This window comes from Myiozetetes cayanensis, unplaced genomic scaffold (genome assembly GCF_022539395.1).
Source record: "Myiozetetes cayanensis isolate MyiCay16 unplaced genomic scaffold, myiCay2020 scf5-8, whole genome shotgun sequence".
NCBI classification, from domain to species: Eukaryota; Metazoa; Chordata; class Aves; order Passeriformes; family Tyrannidae; genus Myiozetetes; species Myiozetetes cayanensis.
This window is the reverse complement of record NW_026087742.1, coordinates 20907888-20924556: the sequence shown is the minus strand read 5'-3', so window position 1 is coordinate 20924556 and position 16669 is coordinate 20907888. Positions and strand designations below refer to the sequence as shown.

Here is a 16669-nt window from a genome sequence, read left to right as displayed (position 1 = left end):
GCAAATGGCAAAAAGCTTAGCATCTTGCTTTTCCAGTATTACGTGTTTAGATTAGGAAGTCTTTATCAAGCTGCTTGCTCTAGGGTAGTCATGTTTTGCCACTTTACACGGAGAAATTCTTCCCGTAATCTGCATCATGCAGCATAAAGTGAGCCTGACTCCTGCAGGAAGCCAGCTGCCATGTTTCGTCACATCTGAGCAGCCCCATCAGGCACAGCCTGTCCTCAGTGCTGGCCACTGGCCCAACAGCAACACACTGCAAGTTGCCGCCGTGAAACTCTCGTGACCTCAGCGTGCACCCTCCCTTCTGGCTGCACAGCACACACTGGTGCAGGAAGCTTTAAGCTGCACTGAGGATCAACCATTTTACTTGTGGTTATGGCCAGAACACATGGCCTATGCCTCCAGATGTGGAGAGCGTGTAGTAATGGGGAAGGGACTTCTTGGGTTCCTGACAGGTATGGCCTCAGCAGCCTCTAATCCATGACCGGGAGAGGGGAAAACAAGTAACTAATGGACACCAGCACTAATGGGTAACAGCTCAATGTTTCATATATTTCAACTCCCTTCCACTGAGACCAGCTGGGACTGATAAAGGTGTATTTTCTGTTTGAAATAGGTGCAGTACTTCTTCAAGATTCTGGACAACTAACAGCCTCCATCCTTACCCCCTGCAAAAGACATGCACACAGAACAGTGTGTTCATTCATTTATTTGTCCAATGTTTTCAACCTGACTGAAATACAAGATCAACAAGAGCACTGTACTCCTGGCTATTATTACATGTTAGAACATAGAGTTTTGCACTTTAGACAACATTTAACACCATTCTATGGGGTACTGCATTGCTTTTATAAAGTTTAAAATAAAGTTTTATTTTCAAACATGTGACTTTGGTTTATTTCATACATTACACTTTCTTGCAGAAAAAATAAAATTGTACAACTGCATAAATATAAAATTCTTCCACCATGAAAATGGCTAAAACATTCAATAAAGACATTAGCACCACAGTGTGCGATGCCTTCAGCAGGAAAAAAAAAAAAAAAAAAGAAAAAGAGAAAGAAAAGAAAATATACAAAGCAAAGAGTTATGCCTATCACTAAGTAAAGTGATAGCCTGACCCAGTCTCTCACACAGCATACTGGAGGATGAGGGAAGAGGTGGAGAGACAGCATTCGCTACAAAGCACAGTACACAATCATCTACTCTCTTTATCTTCACTTAAGTTAGTTTCCCCTGCCACCCCTCCAAATAAAATACCCTAACACCACAGAAAAGCCAGAAGCCTTATGGAGTGCTGTTAAATATCGTCTCACAGGTGGGCCTTTCGTTGAAAAGGAACAAAATAATGAGAAGTATCATGCCAGTTCTAGTCCCATTGAGTATTTACACCTTGGACAGCAAAAATCTTTGCTCACAAGAAGTAGAAAACAGATACAATACATGGCTTGAAAAATGACCAGAGTATGCACCTATAGTACTGTACACTAAATAAAATACACAAGGCAGCAATACTTAGGGGCCAGAAACACTGCTTACTACAAGTCAGTTATGGAATCATAATTTATAGTAAAAATGGGCATGTCCCAAGGCTCAATTTTGTTTTCTTTTGTCATTTACAGTAGAATAAATATTTGTCGCTATTGCTACACTTTGTTTACATTCTAACCTAGTAAATGCAGAAAGCTAGTGTAAAGCATATAGATTACGTGTAGGTCCCATACGTATGACAGTTTGTTCAAGACTAGTAGGTTTTCTTTTTTGTTCTTTTTTTTTTTTTTTTTTTAACCTTTTTAAATGGCTAGGAGGAGGAGGAGGAGGAGGGGGGAGGAAGAGAGTTGTGCTTACAATCAGCTGCTTTTTATGTCAAATTTAATATCAAAGCGTCCCTGGAAGCGGTCCTTGTCGCTGTAGACGATGTTCTGGCCGTAGGCCTTGCACTCCACGCGCACCTCCATGTCATAGGTCAGGTTGGTGAACTGCACGGCCACGAGTGGCTGCAGGTACCGCGGCTGCAGCAGTTTGCCGTAGTAGGGGTAGTACTGCAGGCCAAAGCCGGGGAAGCCGCCCATCCCGTAGTACTCCACCGTGCCTATTTTGTCTGCATCTTCCTCTCGCTAAAGGTGGGAAAAGGAAACACAACCAATGACAATCACCCACGCTCCTCCTTTGGCAGCCCTTTTCCCTAGCGGTGTTTGTTTCCCAGCAAGACTCTGACCTCTGCTTTGGTCATCACTAACCCCCACCTTGGCAGCATGAAGATGTCCCAGTGGTAGAGAGGACAAGTCAGAGCTATCTAATCGGTTCACACACAATAAGCACCTTTCTGCACACCTCAGACAGGAAAAGAGCCTTGCTTTATTTAAAACCACAGCCACTTTATGCAATTGGAAACCACCACACCTTCCTATTGCATCCATGTACAATCTTCGGCTAAAATTTGCTCTTTCTCAGCTTTACAAATGCCAAGTATGAAATCTCTTTCCTGGAATCCCTTTTTCAGGTTCAGCACAGCACTTGAAAGCAAAATGGCTACTTTTGAGGATACCTTTAGCTATCTGGCCCTGCTTTTACCCTCCACTGTGAGGGCAGCACAAACTCATCCATCAGTGGGACTTTGAGTAGCTTCTGTTCTGGAGGGGAAGATACCCCAAGCAAGAACCATCCCATTTGTCTGTAGAAAGGCAGAGAGGGGTAACTACACTTGGACAAAGACTTAGTCATCCCCTGCAGCTTCACAGCTCTATTATACTTCAACTTACCTTGGCAGTGCAGTGAACAGGGATGAGATACTGGTTGTATTTTGCCATAACCTCCACAGGGAGGCTTTCATTTTCTGGAGCCTAGAAGAAATCCAGAACAAGGGGACATTACATAGTGGACACTTCTCTGCAGACCAGAGCACCTTTGCAGCAGCAAAGCTCAGCAGAACTGAACGCGTTAAAGGGAATCCTTTCTAGAACAGTTCCAGAGGCAACAGCTCCTGGTGGTTCTTGGGACAGACAAATAGCATAACACAACTAAAACCAGAAGAACTTAACCCAAGCAGAACTGTTATCTGTCCTTACAGCTTTACCTGCTCCGGATACAAACAGGTAAGTCTGTTTTTAATTCCATAGTGCCACTGGGGTAAGCGCTTCACCACAGAGTGCCTATAGCTAGCAGAGCTTGTTTGTGCAAAGCTCAAGCAGTGGCAGGAAAAGATGCACTGTGGAGGATTGGCCACCTGCCTGCCAAGTGTGTGCAGTCAGGACTGGAAATGCATAAGAAAGAACAAAGAGTGGGAGTCACACGCTGACATTGCTGAACTTCGACACCACCTACAAGGAAGGACAAAAGCTCTGGGTGTCAGGGCAACACTGATAGCCCAACCATTAACCCAGTTGGTCTTTGGTCTCTTTAAGTGCAGTAGTTTTGCTTGACAACCTCGCAGCTTCAGATCTGCTTTACACACACCTTGCCCAACACAAGAGTTACAGTGTCCCTGCTGGAGCCTGTAATGAGGAATACAAAGACTGCCTTGGATACACATATCATTTTTAAATGAAACATGTAAAGTCATTCCTTGACTAGAGCCTCCTGTCTAATACAGTCTGGAGCTTTCCACAGCTCCACAGCAAAGAAAAGAGGAACACACCAAACCCTTCACTTCCCCAGCCATCAAATGTGCACATCTCATGTCATCCCACAGCCACCACAGACCAAGCACAGCAGATTCCTTCTCAAATTCACTGACTGTTTTCACCACAAATCAGATAAAACAGAATTAAACTCATTTGTTTTATCATGGGACAGGTTCCACTAGAAGAAAAATGTTCCCCAGGACTTGTTAGCTAGACTGCACCATTCCCTGTCCTTGACTGCTCTGACAGATGGTAGTGAAGGCAGTGTAGCACGCCATTTGCACCGTTCTCCATCCAGAAGATGGAGTGGCAGGTTTTGCACACCACCTTATTCAACAGCACATGCTTTGACATTGAATTCTTGAAGAAATTTTTGCATCCAAATGTATTAGGGAAAAAAAAAACCCAGAAGTAAAAGCCATGCATGTCCAGATTAACATCCCTCAGCATTACTGCAAATTTGCCTTCAGGTGCAGCAAAGAGCAACCAGGTGACAGAGACATCTTATAGCCTCTGGGAAATCACATTAAATAACCTATAGACCTCCTCATTGTTCTTGCAGTTGTGCCTGACTTTCAAATGTAGTTTACTCTTTATAGCCTGGGTTTCTGTCTGGTTGTTAATATTAGCACTTCATCATTTAATTAAGCAGTTTTAGCAAGGCAGACAAGTCTACGCTGCCTGAGGAAAGAATGGAGTGGATCAGGGCATGACACAATGTACTGATGTTACAACAGATAGAGTTGGTCTAGGATGATCCCATGGAAGCATACAGTAATTTAAAATGGGGCTTATGGTTTGAACAAAACACCCTGTTACAGGAACTTCATTAGTAGGCTCAGAAGTTACCTGCTCAATAACCGGGAAGTTGTACAGTAAGGTTCACTGCTACTTGTTACCATCTTGAAGTGCACAGTTTTCACTGCTTTTTAATGAAAAGTGTTTTTAAACTCAATTACTTAAATAGTCTCACAATTTATCCTCTGCAGAAAAGGCTTGATACTGATCTCTTTCCAGAAACCCAATAGCGGGCACAGCAAATCTGCAGCCAGCTCCTCCTCCTGATCAGTAGCTTCTGATAGAAAGGGAAGAGATACTTGCCTGAGGTTTGAAGCCAATAATTCTGTTGAGCTTGACGAGGATGCATGGTTTGCCCTCCCTGTACCCAAAGGTGGGATCGCTTAATCCAGAACAGTTTTCCAGCCATTCACGTTTGAATTTGCAGACCTTCTTCTGACCCTGGACATCATTATATGGTCCTCTCTCTTTGTAGTCAGAAGGTGTGTCTGTCACAGCAGGGGAATGACAAAGAAACCATATGCAAAATGTAATCTTTTGCTTATCAGGAACAGAAATGTTTAGACTTCCCAGTGTAGTCTGGATTTCCCCCTCGCCCAGGCAGTTAAGTGACACCACAGACGTACGCACAGCTGCCCGCCACATGGGGGCTAGCCCCAGATCAGAATGTTTAAAGGGTTTGGGTTTATAACTGAGGATTCTTCCAGAACGCAAGGTTTGAAATCACATTTGAAATCACCTGGCTCAGAGATATTTTTTTTTTTTTACAAGCAGGTTCCCCTCAGATTTGATATGCACATATTATATGAGGTGATAGTCTCATTTACGTGATTACATATAACCTATTAAAGGTTAACACTTCCCAGATGTTTGGCTGCATCTCATCAAGAGGACCAACACTGGGTTTAACAAAGTTGTGAGTAAAACCCCCATGGCTTTCAGAGAGGATAAGGTCAGCACCACGTACTTCAGAGAGTCAGCTGCAACTTTCTCCAAGTGAAGTGTGGGAGCTCCCAGCCATATAACCTCTACAATAAGCTGTGGTCTGTCCTTTCCAAACAACATTAATGAGTAGCCATATGACTGAAACCAGAACCTGCCAGTTTACCAGCATGCCTCTGGCTGCAGTAAAGGGAACAGCTGAAGACCAAGCTGACCACTGCTCACTCTCAGCTTCTGGTAAACCTGACAGAGAGGCATCAGTCAGAATCCTATAGGAAATAATTGAGACTTACCCCCACAGTCCTGAAACACTATGTTTTCGGTTTGTTGATCAGCACTGTAGTCCTTTAAGAAATTCTCAAGGTTCCTTACATATGGATCGTAACTTTTGGGATCAGAGGTAGTAAAGGAAATTTCTGTCTTTTGAACCTGGGGGACTTGAGTCAGTCCTAAGAAAAGCAAAATCAGGAAGAAAACATTAAGTACACCTTAGGGTTATGCAGCCTTCAGGCAATACAATGCACACCAAGAACATAACTCCTAATAATAATCATCTCTGTTTTTCAGACTTAAGAACTTTGACAAAACAGCTTGAGTTCACTAGAGAAGTTCTTATCTCCTCTTTCTAACAACAATCTTGCATATTTATCACAATGTTTGCATCAGGTAAGCAGACAAAACCCACAAAATACAGAAGGGAGGCTACAAGTCAAGGCCCTCCTCAAGAAAAACAGTTAACCACAGGTCCACTGTGCACTTCTGCCTCCTCCGCAAGGACAGAAGGGAAGGTGTCTGCATGTAAGACCAACCACACAGAATGTACATATCCCTAACAGGTTGACTTAAAATCCTGCAAAACACACTGTGTTTAGGCTACATCTGAGCCGTCCATCATAAACCCTTGCAATAAAAGACAAGAGAAGTTCCCCAAGTCAGGTCACTCTCTGCTAGCTGTAATCCACATTGCCTTTGTGTAGTCTTGTAGGATGCAGGGCAGGAGACATTTTCTCCCTCAGTAAATTCATCAGCCTGATCACTGCCTCCACTCTTCTCACTGCATAAGTGGGTATTTCTGGCTGCAGAACTCATCTTCTGAGCTCTCTCATCAGAAGCTCATCACCAAGTAGATGAGTAGGAAATGCCACCACACAGGAGAGTTTGTTTAAAAGACTCTCCAGATTCTGAGCTGTATTGACTGGCTCTGCTTTAGACTTTAGGAGGATGAATAGAAAAATAATGCATGGAAAAGAGATGGGACTATAGACAAGAAAAGCCTACAGATGATGAAAAGCACAAACTCCTTTGCCCTTCGTTGTGGAACTTGGAAGTAGTTGCTCCTGCGCAATATTTAGGTCACATTTTAATTGAATGGATTGACACATGGCTAACACTTTAAAACTTAAGTAATGGGAACGGAGTTCATGCTGCTTTTGTGGCAGCCACAGTAAATATTGAGGTCTTGACTTCATTTCAGTTTGTCATCTTCATTTTAGTAAGATCAAGAAAAGAAACAGGGGAGCAGCATTTGCTTTGACAGCTTTCAGAACAGGCCTGTTGCCAACAAGTTCCTCTGGTGCAAAACACCGGCAGCTTAGCTGGTTGGCCCCAACCCACCAGAGCTTGTGACTCCAGCAATTTTTCCGAAGCTAGTTAAGTGCTTCTGCTTAGTCCCTCCTCAAACCAACTCACCACTCCCCCTACCTGCCCCCCCTCCACTACCCACTAACTTGGAATTTGTAACCTAGGACAAAGATTAGCTTTGTCCCCCTAAACACAGTTCCTGGTCACTTAAGATTGCGAGACATCCAGCAAGGAGCTCAGGTGCTTCCCATTGTATTCCATGAAGCAGCTTTAACTGCCTGGAACTCCCTCTGATACAAACCGACCAGGCTGAGTTTAGAAGCAACTTACTGTTCTACTAGCAGAATTACATCCTGCCTTCCAAAGTCAGTAGCTTTCAACCCCCTTTCAAGCAATTACTTATTTCCTTGCTTCACAAACAGTCATATAAATACACCAGATTCAATTTTAGTAAGGGACTTAAATCCCGTCCTGCCAAGCCCTTCTCACATTACCACCCAGCTGGGAAGCAACAGGCTCAGAGTCACCTGAAATGGCTGTCTAGAATTGCAGGAGAGGCAGGCCAGACCTTGGGTACTCTCCTGGGTCTGCCTTTTCCAGAGTTCAAGTTACAGGTGTGTCATTCAAATGAATACGTGGGGGGGGGGGCGGCAGAAATCAAGAAACCGTGGCCAGGCTTGTTAAGCTTGGTCAGGCAAATTAAGCTGTTAGTTTTGCTCAGCACTTCCCCACATCTCTTTCCTGTCTTGGCCAAGGTAACACATAAGGACACCCACACAGGCCTGGCGAAGGTGAAGTGAAGGTCAGCAATACACACCCTGTGGTCTGTAAAAGCCACCCACAACATCCCTGTTCTCTCTTTAGAACCCGGCCACTGACAGGTATAGTCCAAAGCCAGTCCTCTGCCCATGGACAAATGACTTGGCTGGGAGAACAGACTCCCATCCCAAAGCATTCCTGTCCTGCAAGTCTTCACAGAACTGCACTGAAGTCCAGGCAGTACCACCACACAGCTCTTCCAGTGGCCAGCACAAGGAAACCACCATTCCTGCCAAGTAACCTGTGGCCATCGCTGGGCTGCTTTCTGCCTAGCTGGGAGCATTTCCAGGTACTCTGATGAACCAGACTAGATGAGGCTTTGGTACAGCAGTGCTCTCTTTGTTTAGGGCAAGAGCAAAGTGGAGATCGATCAATCTTCCACTTACAAAGCAAGGAAGTAAATCTTCCTGATTTACTTGAAAGACTTGTCATGAAAAATACATTTGTAAAATTAGGATAAAGTTATTACTTACTGGCTTCCACCACACCCTCCCTTCTGAAATACCTGTAACTGACTGAATGTAGAGCCCTAAGCAGTGATTTATTACTTCCTTGTTTTCCATCTGTACATCCCATAGCCAAAATAAAAGCTTCAGTGCTGTTATCAGAGCAGCACAATCATTGAATTCTTCTTAAGCAATCTTGTGTAAAAAAACAAGTGTGTTGTATGATGACAGAAGGTAACCTCTGCAGAACACTAACCTTTCTGGAACAATCACCCCCACTAGGTAACTGAAGCAAGTAGGGACAAGAAAAAAAAAATTACTAAGCTGAGCCATTAGAGTGCTACCTCACATGGGCTGCTAGACATCCAAGTAAGTGTGTGGCTCCAGTGAGTTACCAGCATGAATGAAGCTCTTAAGGGCTTTCATGCACATGAGGAAGTCCCATGGAAGAAAAGAAACAAAGCCTCAAGTGCTTTCACAGCCAAGAGTTTAAACCCTCTCCCCCCACCTTCAGACTGCAATGTATGTACACAGTTCCATGTCTCACGTTATTACCACAGAGATGCACAGTGGTGTCATCATGTGGCAATGCTCTTCCTCCCACAGGAAAGAATCAACTTATTGCTAAAATACTGAAACTAGAAAATTGCTGCAATTGGTTCTTAAGAGTTTCTTGCTGGAAAATATGATTCCCATCTTCATTTGACTGACATTGCCCACATAAATGATGAGTGATGCCTTGACTTGGTAATGGACACCACTTTCTGTTGGCTGTCTGTGAATATATAAGGATATGAAACACCAAAAAACCCCATGTAAAGTCCTGTGGTGGTTTATTTGGGTTTTTTTTTCCCCAGTTACAGTTCCACTTTCAAAACACTTTTGCAGATTAAAATCACCTTTATTCAAGTTCATTTAAAAAACAATTCTCCACATAGATTTTATCATTTTAAGCTGTAAGAGTAAGACTTGAGGTGAATGTGTCCTGAGGGTGAAGAGAAAGAAACTAATAGTGGGAAGTGAGGCTTGTTATTAGGAATGGTTGTATAAGTCCATAGTAACCTCTTTTGCTTCATGATACAATGGTCATTTTAAGTACCATGTAATCTTGGTTCAGAATTCGTCTGAACACTCCTGGGATGACACAGATGACAAATTGAGGGATCACTACATCTCACTTCCCCCCACCAACTCACTAAATGAGGATAGATTTTAAAAGCCTCCATACCAAGCAATGTCCTTCCCAGCTTCCAGTCACCCTCTACTTCATCCCCAAAGTGCAAAAAGCAGGTGCAAGTGTTCTACAAACACAGCAAAACCTGCTTGATAGTAACATCCCTGGAGCTGAGATTCAGAGATTTTTCCAAGCATAGGTGCTGAGACAACAAGAGAGAGAGGCAAAGAAGTGCAACTTCACAGGAGGGAGCACATGCTCCTTTGAGGCCTTCCTGCCACCTGCCTGCTGCTCTCCATGCTAAATAAACCAAGTGGGGGACACGTACCAGAGAAGCCTTTTCCATGACGCACTCACGGCCCAGGCAGCACTTGAAGCAGGGAGACCTGAAATCCCCTGGCAGGACCAGGGATTCTTTCTTCCAGCCACCACTTACAAAGTGCCTCAGGCAGCAGTGAGCTCTGTCCTAATGCCAGCCCCAGTGATGGGATAACCAGATGCTGTTCCACGGGATGTGCGCCACAAGATGGCAGAATACACAGCCCAATTTTTATTGGGATGGGGAAGGGGAGGAGAATTATTTTTTAAACACTCAGTACACTGTTTAAGAGGCAATATCCTCATCCTTCCCTATTAGCAGGGTAAGTCCTCTGTGCTTAAAGCAGAGTCTGAGCCTGCAGCGCACGTGGAACTGGGAGGCGGGGCTGTCGCAGTGGCAGGCCTGGACAAGGTGAACTGCACCATCCCTTCCCCCACCACAAGACAAAAGAAGGAAAAAAATAGTATAATGGAAAGGTACAATACTCAGCTTGCCCTGAAGCCCTGCATAACATTCCTGTTGTGTTCAATGCAGAAACCAATTACCATATTAATGACACTTGGCTACAAAAATAGCGCTTTATGGCTTTCAATGTTATACCCATGTCAATAACTCAATAAAACACCCTGTAGGTTCTGTTGCTGTTATGAAATCTGTTGTATTTCAGAACAAGAATGATATTCTAGCAGCCCCTACAGCATTTTTTCCTGCAAACCTCAAAGGGAAGTCTAGTTTCCCCTTTCTCAGATATTCTGGGCTGACACAACAGGGACTTGCCCAAGAAGTACAGAGCACTCTAACAAGAATAAAACCAGGTTTTCTGGCTTCCTAGAAAATCCAGGGCTTTATCAAGCTGCCAGTATACTTACTCGGCTTGCAAATTTTCCCACAAGAACTAGGAATTAGAATTGCACAACATCCTATTTTATACAGTTAATCATCTACAGATGTCTTAAATCACAAAAAATTCCAGTTTGGTGCTCACCAAGTACAGCAGAGAACCCTGTCAGAGCAGCAGTTGTGCTTGCAGCACAGGGGAATATAGGCATTGCTGACCTCCCAAAGACAGCAGTGCAGCAACTCGCTACCTTGTCCAGCTCTCTGAAAGCCTACATCAAAGGGCTATTTTTGACTTGTGGCCTAACGGCTGCTGTGCTACAGGACAAGGAACATACTGGACATAAAGAGCCAGCCCGCACCATGCCTTATACTCAGCTTGTCCACATCTGTAGAAAAAGCTGTCGCATGATGCCCTGCTGAAAGGGCCCAGCGTTATTAATCTAATTATTATTTCCTTGAAGTTGTATGCATGTGACATTGCAGCTTGGTTCAAAGCCCTTGTTTACTGGCTGCCCACTGTCATGTATTTAGGGAGCTGGATTTCATTCTCCTTGATTTCAGTACATGTCCTAAAAGCCCATTACGAAAGATCCCCAAGAACCTTTTCATTGTTCCTCCATTTTGATTCCTGCAGTACACGCTACAAGAGCGTCTTGAAATTCAATTCCTTTTCTTTGTTTAGGAAAAAAAAAAAAAAAAGCCCCAGAAAAACCAGTGCAGTATACAATTAAGAGATGAATAAATGTTCTCTGTAGGCTGAAGTCTTTCACAGAAATTTTACCAGAGTTGCTTTGAAATTGGAATTGCAAACTGCTACTTCACAGAAAGCAAACAGTTTATTTAGAATGAGTAATTATGTGACATCTGGCTAAACAGCAGGTCTATCTGGATGAGACCCAAGATCCATGGGCTTCTTTGCTAATTATTTCATGTCTGGTGAGACCACTGGACTTCAGCCGGGGAAAAATATGTTATTAAGTAACAACTACCCCACCATTAGCCATGTTGGCTTTTCAGATGCAGCTAATGTCTCTGGGCACTATCAGTGACAGTCTTTCCTGCAAATGTCAGGGTCGACTAGAGATGAAACGACCACTTTCAGTGCTTAAGGCTGCATTTACCCCAGCCATGGAGGTACATAAAGAAGTGCCACGCACTAACTAACACAGCAGTTCCAGTCTCTGTTGTGTCTTTAAAAAGTGATGGTGGAAAAGCATTTATTTGCAAAAGATGATCCTTTGCTGAGATATAACACCATTTGGTGATGGCGACATTCATTCCCCGTGTTTAGGGCAGAGATTCACAGCACTGCAGACGGCAGGGCTGCAAGACACAGTGCAGCACCAGAGCCAACTTCTGTAGCTACAAGCCATCAGCCTCACAATTGTCACTTAAATACCACTGTTATTAAAAGCTTCTGAACTGTTTTACAGAGCAACTGGAGACGGATCGTTAGGAACCCCAGTGCCAAGCAGCCTCAAGGTCATTTGTAATGTGGGAAAGCAGCAGTTGCGCAGCTCCCCCCCGCGCTCTGAGCCGCCGCTGGCTGCGGCGGGGATCGGATAGCGCAGCGCGGCCTGGACAGGCGGAGCAGGGAACCTGCGGCAAGGGCTACTCACTCCATTTGCCCCCACCCGAGGCAGGTTGGCCACAGACACTGCGAAGGCCATCATTTTAATTTCGAGTAGAGATTTCTTTTGTCTATGTAAAGACAGGTCATATATTAGCAGCTAAAAGACCCACCTTTAACCTCCCACGACACAGTCCACTGAAATACCCACTAGTGGAGGCTACCCCACCTCTAGATCACACACTGTAGTTCAGTGTTGGATAAAACAAGTCAGTAAGCACACCCAGAACTGGGATTGCCCTCTTTCTCCTTGAGCATGCCAGTTCCACCCAAAAAAACAAACAAACAAAAAAAAAAAACCACCAAAAAACCAAACAAACAAACAAACAAAATTTTACCTTTGTCCCTTTCACTTACCCACAGTGAAACAGAGTAGTTATGAAGAAAAAAACCCGAACTTAGCTTCCTCATACAGCCAGTTCCCAAAAGTGAAGCCTCTTAGCCTCACTCCATCATTTTGGCACAGGGGAAGGGAAAAGCAAACCAAGTTTAAGTTCCTCTCGGAGAGGAGACATTTTTCATGTGATGCAACCTTTAATTCTAGCAGGATTGCCTTCAAGCCCCAGTACTGCTAACACAGAAGGCTGAGAACATACCCACCCCCTACAAATATGTGTTGCAGCAACGACATGCTTATTTCATCCTCCTTCTTGAGGTGAGTAACCAACCCCGCCTCCCCAGAACAGCTTGCACCAAGTCAAACACAGGCCTCCTATTTAGTTACCTGGAGGTGCCACTCGATCCTGATATTTGGGCTCAAATTCACTGACAGTGAGCAACATCACTTGGATGGTCCCAATGAATATACCTGCCAGGCAACCGTAGAAGATGACATAGAAGAGGAGGATCTTAACTGCAAGAGAAAACAAACAGAAAGAGGAATCAAATCAAGCCCTCACAGCAGTCACGTTTCAGGACAGAATTTCCCACCTTTGCCACCTGAAAGGAAGAGCCAGCACACTGAATTCAGATGTTCAAAAGATATATAGGTAACAGTGAGATTATGTCCTGATGCAGACAGGAAATGTAAATCACTCCAGTTGTTTAGGGGACAGGAAGCATGAGCCCCTAAAAATCTAGAAATCCATGAATCAGGATTTGGGATTATAAAAGACTAAACCACATTCCCTCATATTTTCAAGGATCCCTTGGCTGACCCAGAACTACCGTAGTGGGTTCTTGCAGCTGACAGACTGTCAGTGATCCAGGTGCCCAAGAGCAAAAGGTCATATCATGGGTGTGCTTGGGGTTCAAAGCTATTTTTGGGAGCAGTAACAGTAAATGTTTCATTCAGGTTTACAAGCAGTTGTAAAGCCTGATCCCTCCTAGTAATTCAAGCTGTCACCTTCAATAAAGACAACAGAAACAGAATTCAGGCCCAAATTAGCTCCACTACTTCACCTCATATGTAGGAAAGTATTCATAACATGTCACAGTACTGCAGATTCACCAGCCTTGTGTGCCTACAAAGGCACTCTGGCACTGGTAACACCAATTAAAGAGTTAATTACGTAATAATGAAAGACTGGATGTAGTTTTGGTCTAAAGGGAATGTCTAGAACAATCTTGGAGTGGAGGGGCAGAGGGAAGAACAAGGAGAAGAGTCTGGAGATGCAGGATGGCTCAGACTCTGGGTATCAGTTACCAGTTTACAAGGATTATCTCAACTGCTTAACTGCACAGTAACATGCCGTACTACACATCACCAGGCTGCCTACAAGGATAAACCAGCCCATGCCAAGCAACTATATGCTAATCAGGCTGCAGGAAAAAGCAGAAGCCAAAGAGTACTTGAGAATGAGCTTGCTTGGTCTCAGACTGTCCTCATCTAGTTACAAACAAAACAGACTTGGTTTATTTGAAGGACCTGAAGTGATGAGTGACAAGGGAAGGGGAGGAAGCAGTAGGTAGAAGTATTCCTCCTCACTCCCCAGCCCCATCATAAAAACAAAAAAAAAAAAAAAAAGCAGCGCTACCTCACTGGAGAAGCCTCACAATGAAAGCTGGCTGTTCTGGTCGTTTAAAGTCTATGAAAGACAGGCAAGCAGGAGGGACAGCCAGCAACACAGAGGCTGAGGGACAGTCAGAAAGGCACTCCATCCTCTCGTCTTCCTCTTGTGCACCAGAGGTAGAGGAGGCAGCCAGGGCTGGAGGGCAGAGCTGGGTGAAGTAACGTGGTGCTCCAGGAGTTAAAGCACTCTTTGGTATCCAGGCAGCGTAAAGCAAATGGCCGTGACGTCAGGGACGTGTGGAAATTTTTTCCAGAGCACGGTCATAGGAGGTGCTGTTGTAACAAACCAAACACTAATTCTGTTGTCTGCAGCGTAATGCCTTTGAGTTTTGTAACATCAAAAGGTAAACGCTGGGAGGTAGCTTATTTAATCAGGTTTCCAGCCAGGATGCTCTAAACGCCAAAGACACCTTAAAGGTCAAAACCATCCCAAGGTCTCAGAAAAAACGCAGTGGGTCTAGGAATCGAGCACCACAGGGTTGAACGAGAAAGCCTCCTGCAACAGGTAGGCTTATAACAGAAGAATCTGATCATCAGCCTGCAGATCGACTCAGCAAATGCAAATCAGTCCTAGGCGGATAGGTACGGGCACTCTGGGAGAAGGACCTGGTTCAGCCTCCGCGTTTGAAGCACTGCGCAGTTGCCTGGTGCCTCAGGAGCAGAAAATACCTATCCATGCGCACCCACAACCCAATTCTGCTCACGTAAAGATACGGCAGATGCCTGCTCTAGTCCGCCCGCCAGAGCTGGCGGCTCTGGATGTGGCATCTCCGGCTGATCCACTACAACAGGAGCTGAATTCAACATCGTAAGGGTGGCAACAGCAGCTGTGGTTGGCAGCAACTGGAAGACTGTCTATTTGCATAAAGAAATTGTTAAAAGCCTCTTTAGTCTAAATGGTATTTGTACAGCACCCACGGAATACATCATGAGCACATAATCAGGAATGCACATAGAGCCATTTCCTTCTTGAGGAGACATTAAAAGTCAATTGCTACCTCTCGACGGAGTAAAACTCGTTGGGTTTCATTTATCCAGAGAAAATATTAAAAAAAAAAAAAAAAAAAAAAAGAGCCACTGTGCGGTCTAAAGCAGATGAGGGCTAGGAGGTCAGGTTCCCCCGACGGCGATGCTCCCGGGCCGGGCCAGCCGCCGGGAAAGGAAGGAGACCCAAGGACGAGGCGCCCTCGGACAAGGTCGGCCCGACCCTGCCTCACCCCCGGCCCCACCTGGAGCCGCACTCGGGGGCAGCGCCCGCCGGCCCCCACGTGGCCCCACGGGGCACCGAGGGGAGCGGGCAGGGGCACCCCGTCCCTCCCTCCCTCGCCCCGCGGGGACGCCCCGTCCCCAGCCCCCGCCCCGGCCGCAGCCCCGCCGCAGCCGGCGGAGGCGGAGCGCCGGGGCCGTGCTGCAGCGCCCGCCGCATCGCCGCCCCCCGGCCCCGCACTCACACCAGCTGCCCCCGGTGCGGCCCAGAAGCTCCTTCTTTTCCGAGTTCCAGATGAATTTCTTCCAGTCGCCGTCGGCGTCCTTGGCCTTCCCGCGGGCCATGGCGAGCGGCGGGGCGGGCGAGCGGCGTGGAGAGGTCTACAGCCCTCGGGGGTGGAGGGGGCAGGGCCCGGCCGGGCTCCGCGGCACCAGGAAGGTGCGGGTGGGTGCGCCCGCCCCGGCGGCGCCGGCCCGGCGGGGCAGAGCAGGGGAGCGGCCGGGGGGACGCGAGAGCGCTGGGGGGAGCGCGGCGGAGCACACGGGACACGGAGCAGCCGCGCTCCCCGCGCCGCGCCCCTTCATATACACCGCGGGCTCCGCCCCGCCCGCCGCCCTGCCAATGCGCGCCCGCCGATGCTCCGGAGGAGGGTCTGCCGCGGGTGGGGCGGGCCCCGGGGCCGGGCGGGGCGCGCTGGGAGCGCGGCGGCGGCGGGAGCGGCGGCAGGACGGAAGCGGGAGGGGATCTGCGGCAGCGGCACTGGCAGCGGCACCGGCAGCGTGGGTCGGTGCCGGCTGCCCCGCCGCGCACCCGAGCTCTGCCCCGCCGGGCCGGGTTGCGGCGGGGAGGAGAGGCTCTGTGCCCGTCTGTGCCCGTCTGTGCCGGTGTGGCCGTTAATGCGCGTGCCCGGGGGCGCGCGCCCTCGGGAGACATGGGCACGCGCCCCTCGCCGGCCGTGGCTGCACGCGCGCGTGTGAGCGCGCGCGCCCGCACACCTGAGCGCGCGGTCCCGCGCACGTGCCCGCCTGTTCCCGGCGTTCCCGCCCCTCCCGCTCCATGCCGGTCCCGGCTCCGCGCGGCGGAGGAGATCGGCCGGGCGCTGCTGAGCATCCCCTCGCTCCCTCCCCTCCTCCTGCTCTGCTCCTGCTCTGCTCCTGGCGGCCCCGCACGAGCCGCCGGCCCCGCCGCGCTCCGCCGGGCTCACGTGCAGCGCGGCTGCGGAACACCGACCGCAAACAGCGCTGCCCTCCCGGCCCCGCTCCGCCGACCGGGCGCT

General features: G+C 47.3%; 2 protein-coding genes across 2 annotated transcripts in view; one reads left to right on the top strand and one right to left on the bottom strand.

Annotated features, from left to right (window-relative positions):
* NME7 (NME/NM23 family member 7) overlaps positions 1–1058 on the top strand; it is a 91839-nt gene extending 90781 nt beyond the window's left edge. The window contains exon 12 of the mRNA XM_050334152.1: positions 620–1058. Coding sequence (XP_050190109.1) covers positions 620–652 — 33 coding nt within the window. The 3' untranslated portion in view covers positions 653–1058. The remainder of the gene's footprint in view (positions 1–619) is intronic.
* ATP1B1 (ATPase Na+/K+ transporting subunit beta 1) lies at positions 697–15946 on the bottom strand. Its single transcript, XM_050334153.1, has 6 exons — positions 15638–15946; positions 12900–13028; positions 5660–5815; positions 4728–4912; positions 2766–2846; positions 697–2120 (listed from the first exon to the last, which is right to left on the bottom strand). The coding sequence occupies exons 1-6, from the start codon at positions 15735–15737 to the stop codon at positions 1854–1856; spliced, it is 918 nt and encodes a 305-aa protein (XP_050190110.1). The 5' UTR covers positions 15738–15946; the 3' UTR covers positions 697–1853.
* Between the last annotated feature and the right edge of the window lie 723 nt (positions 15947–16669).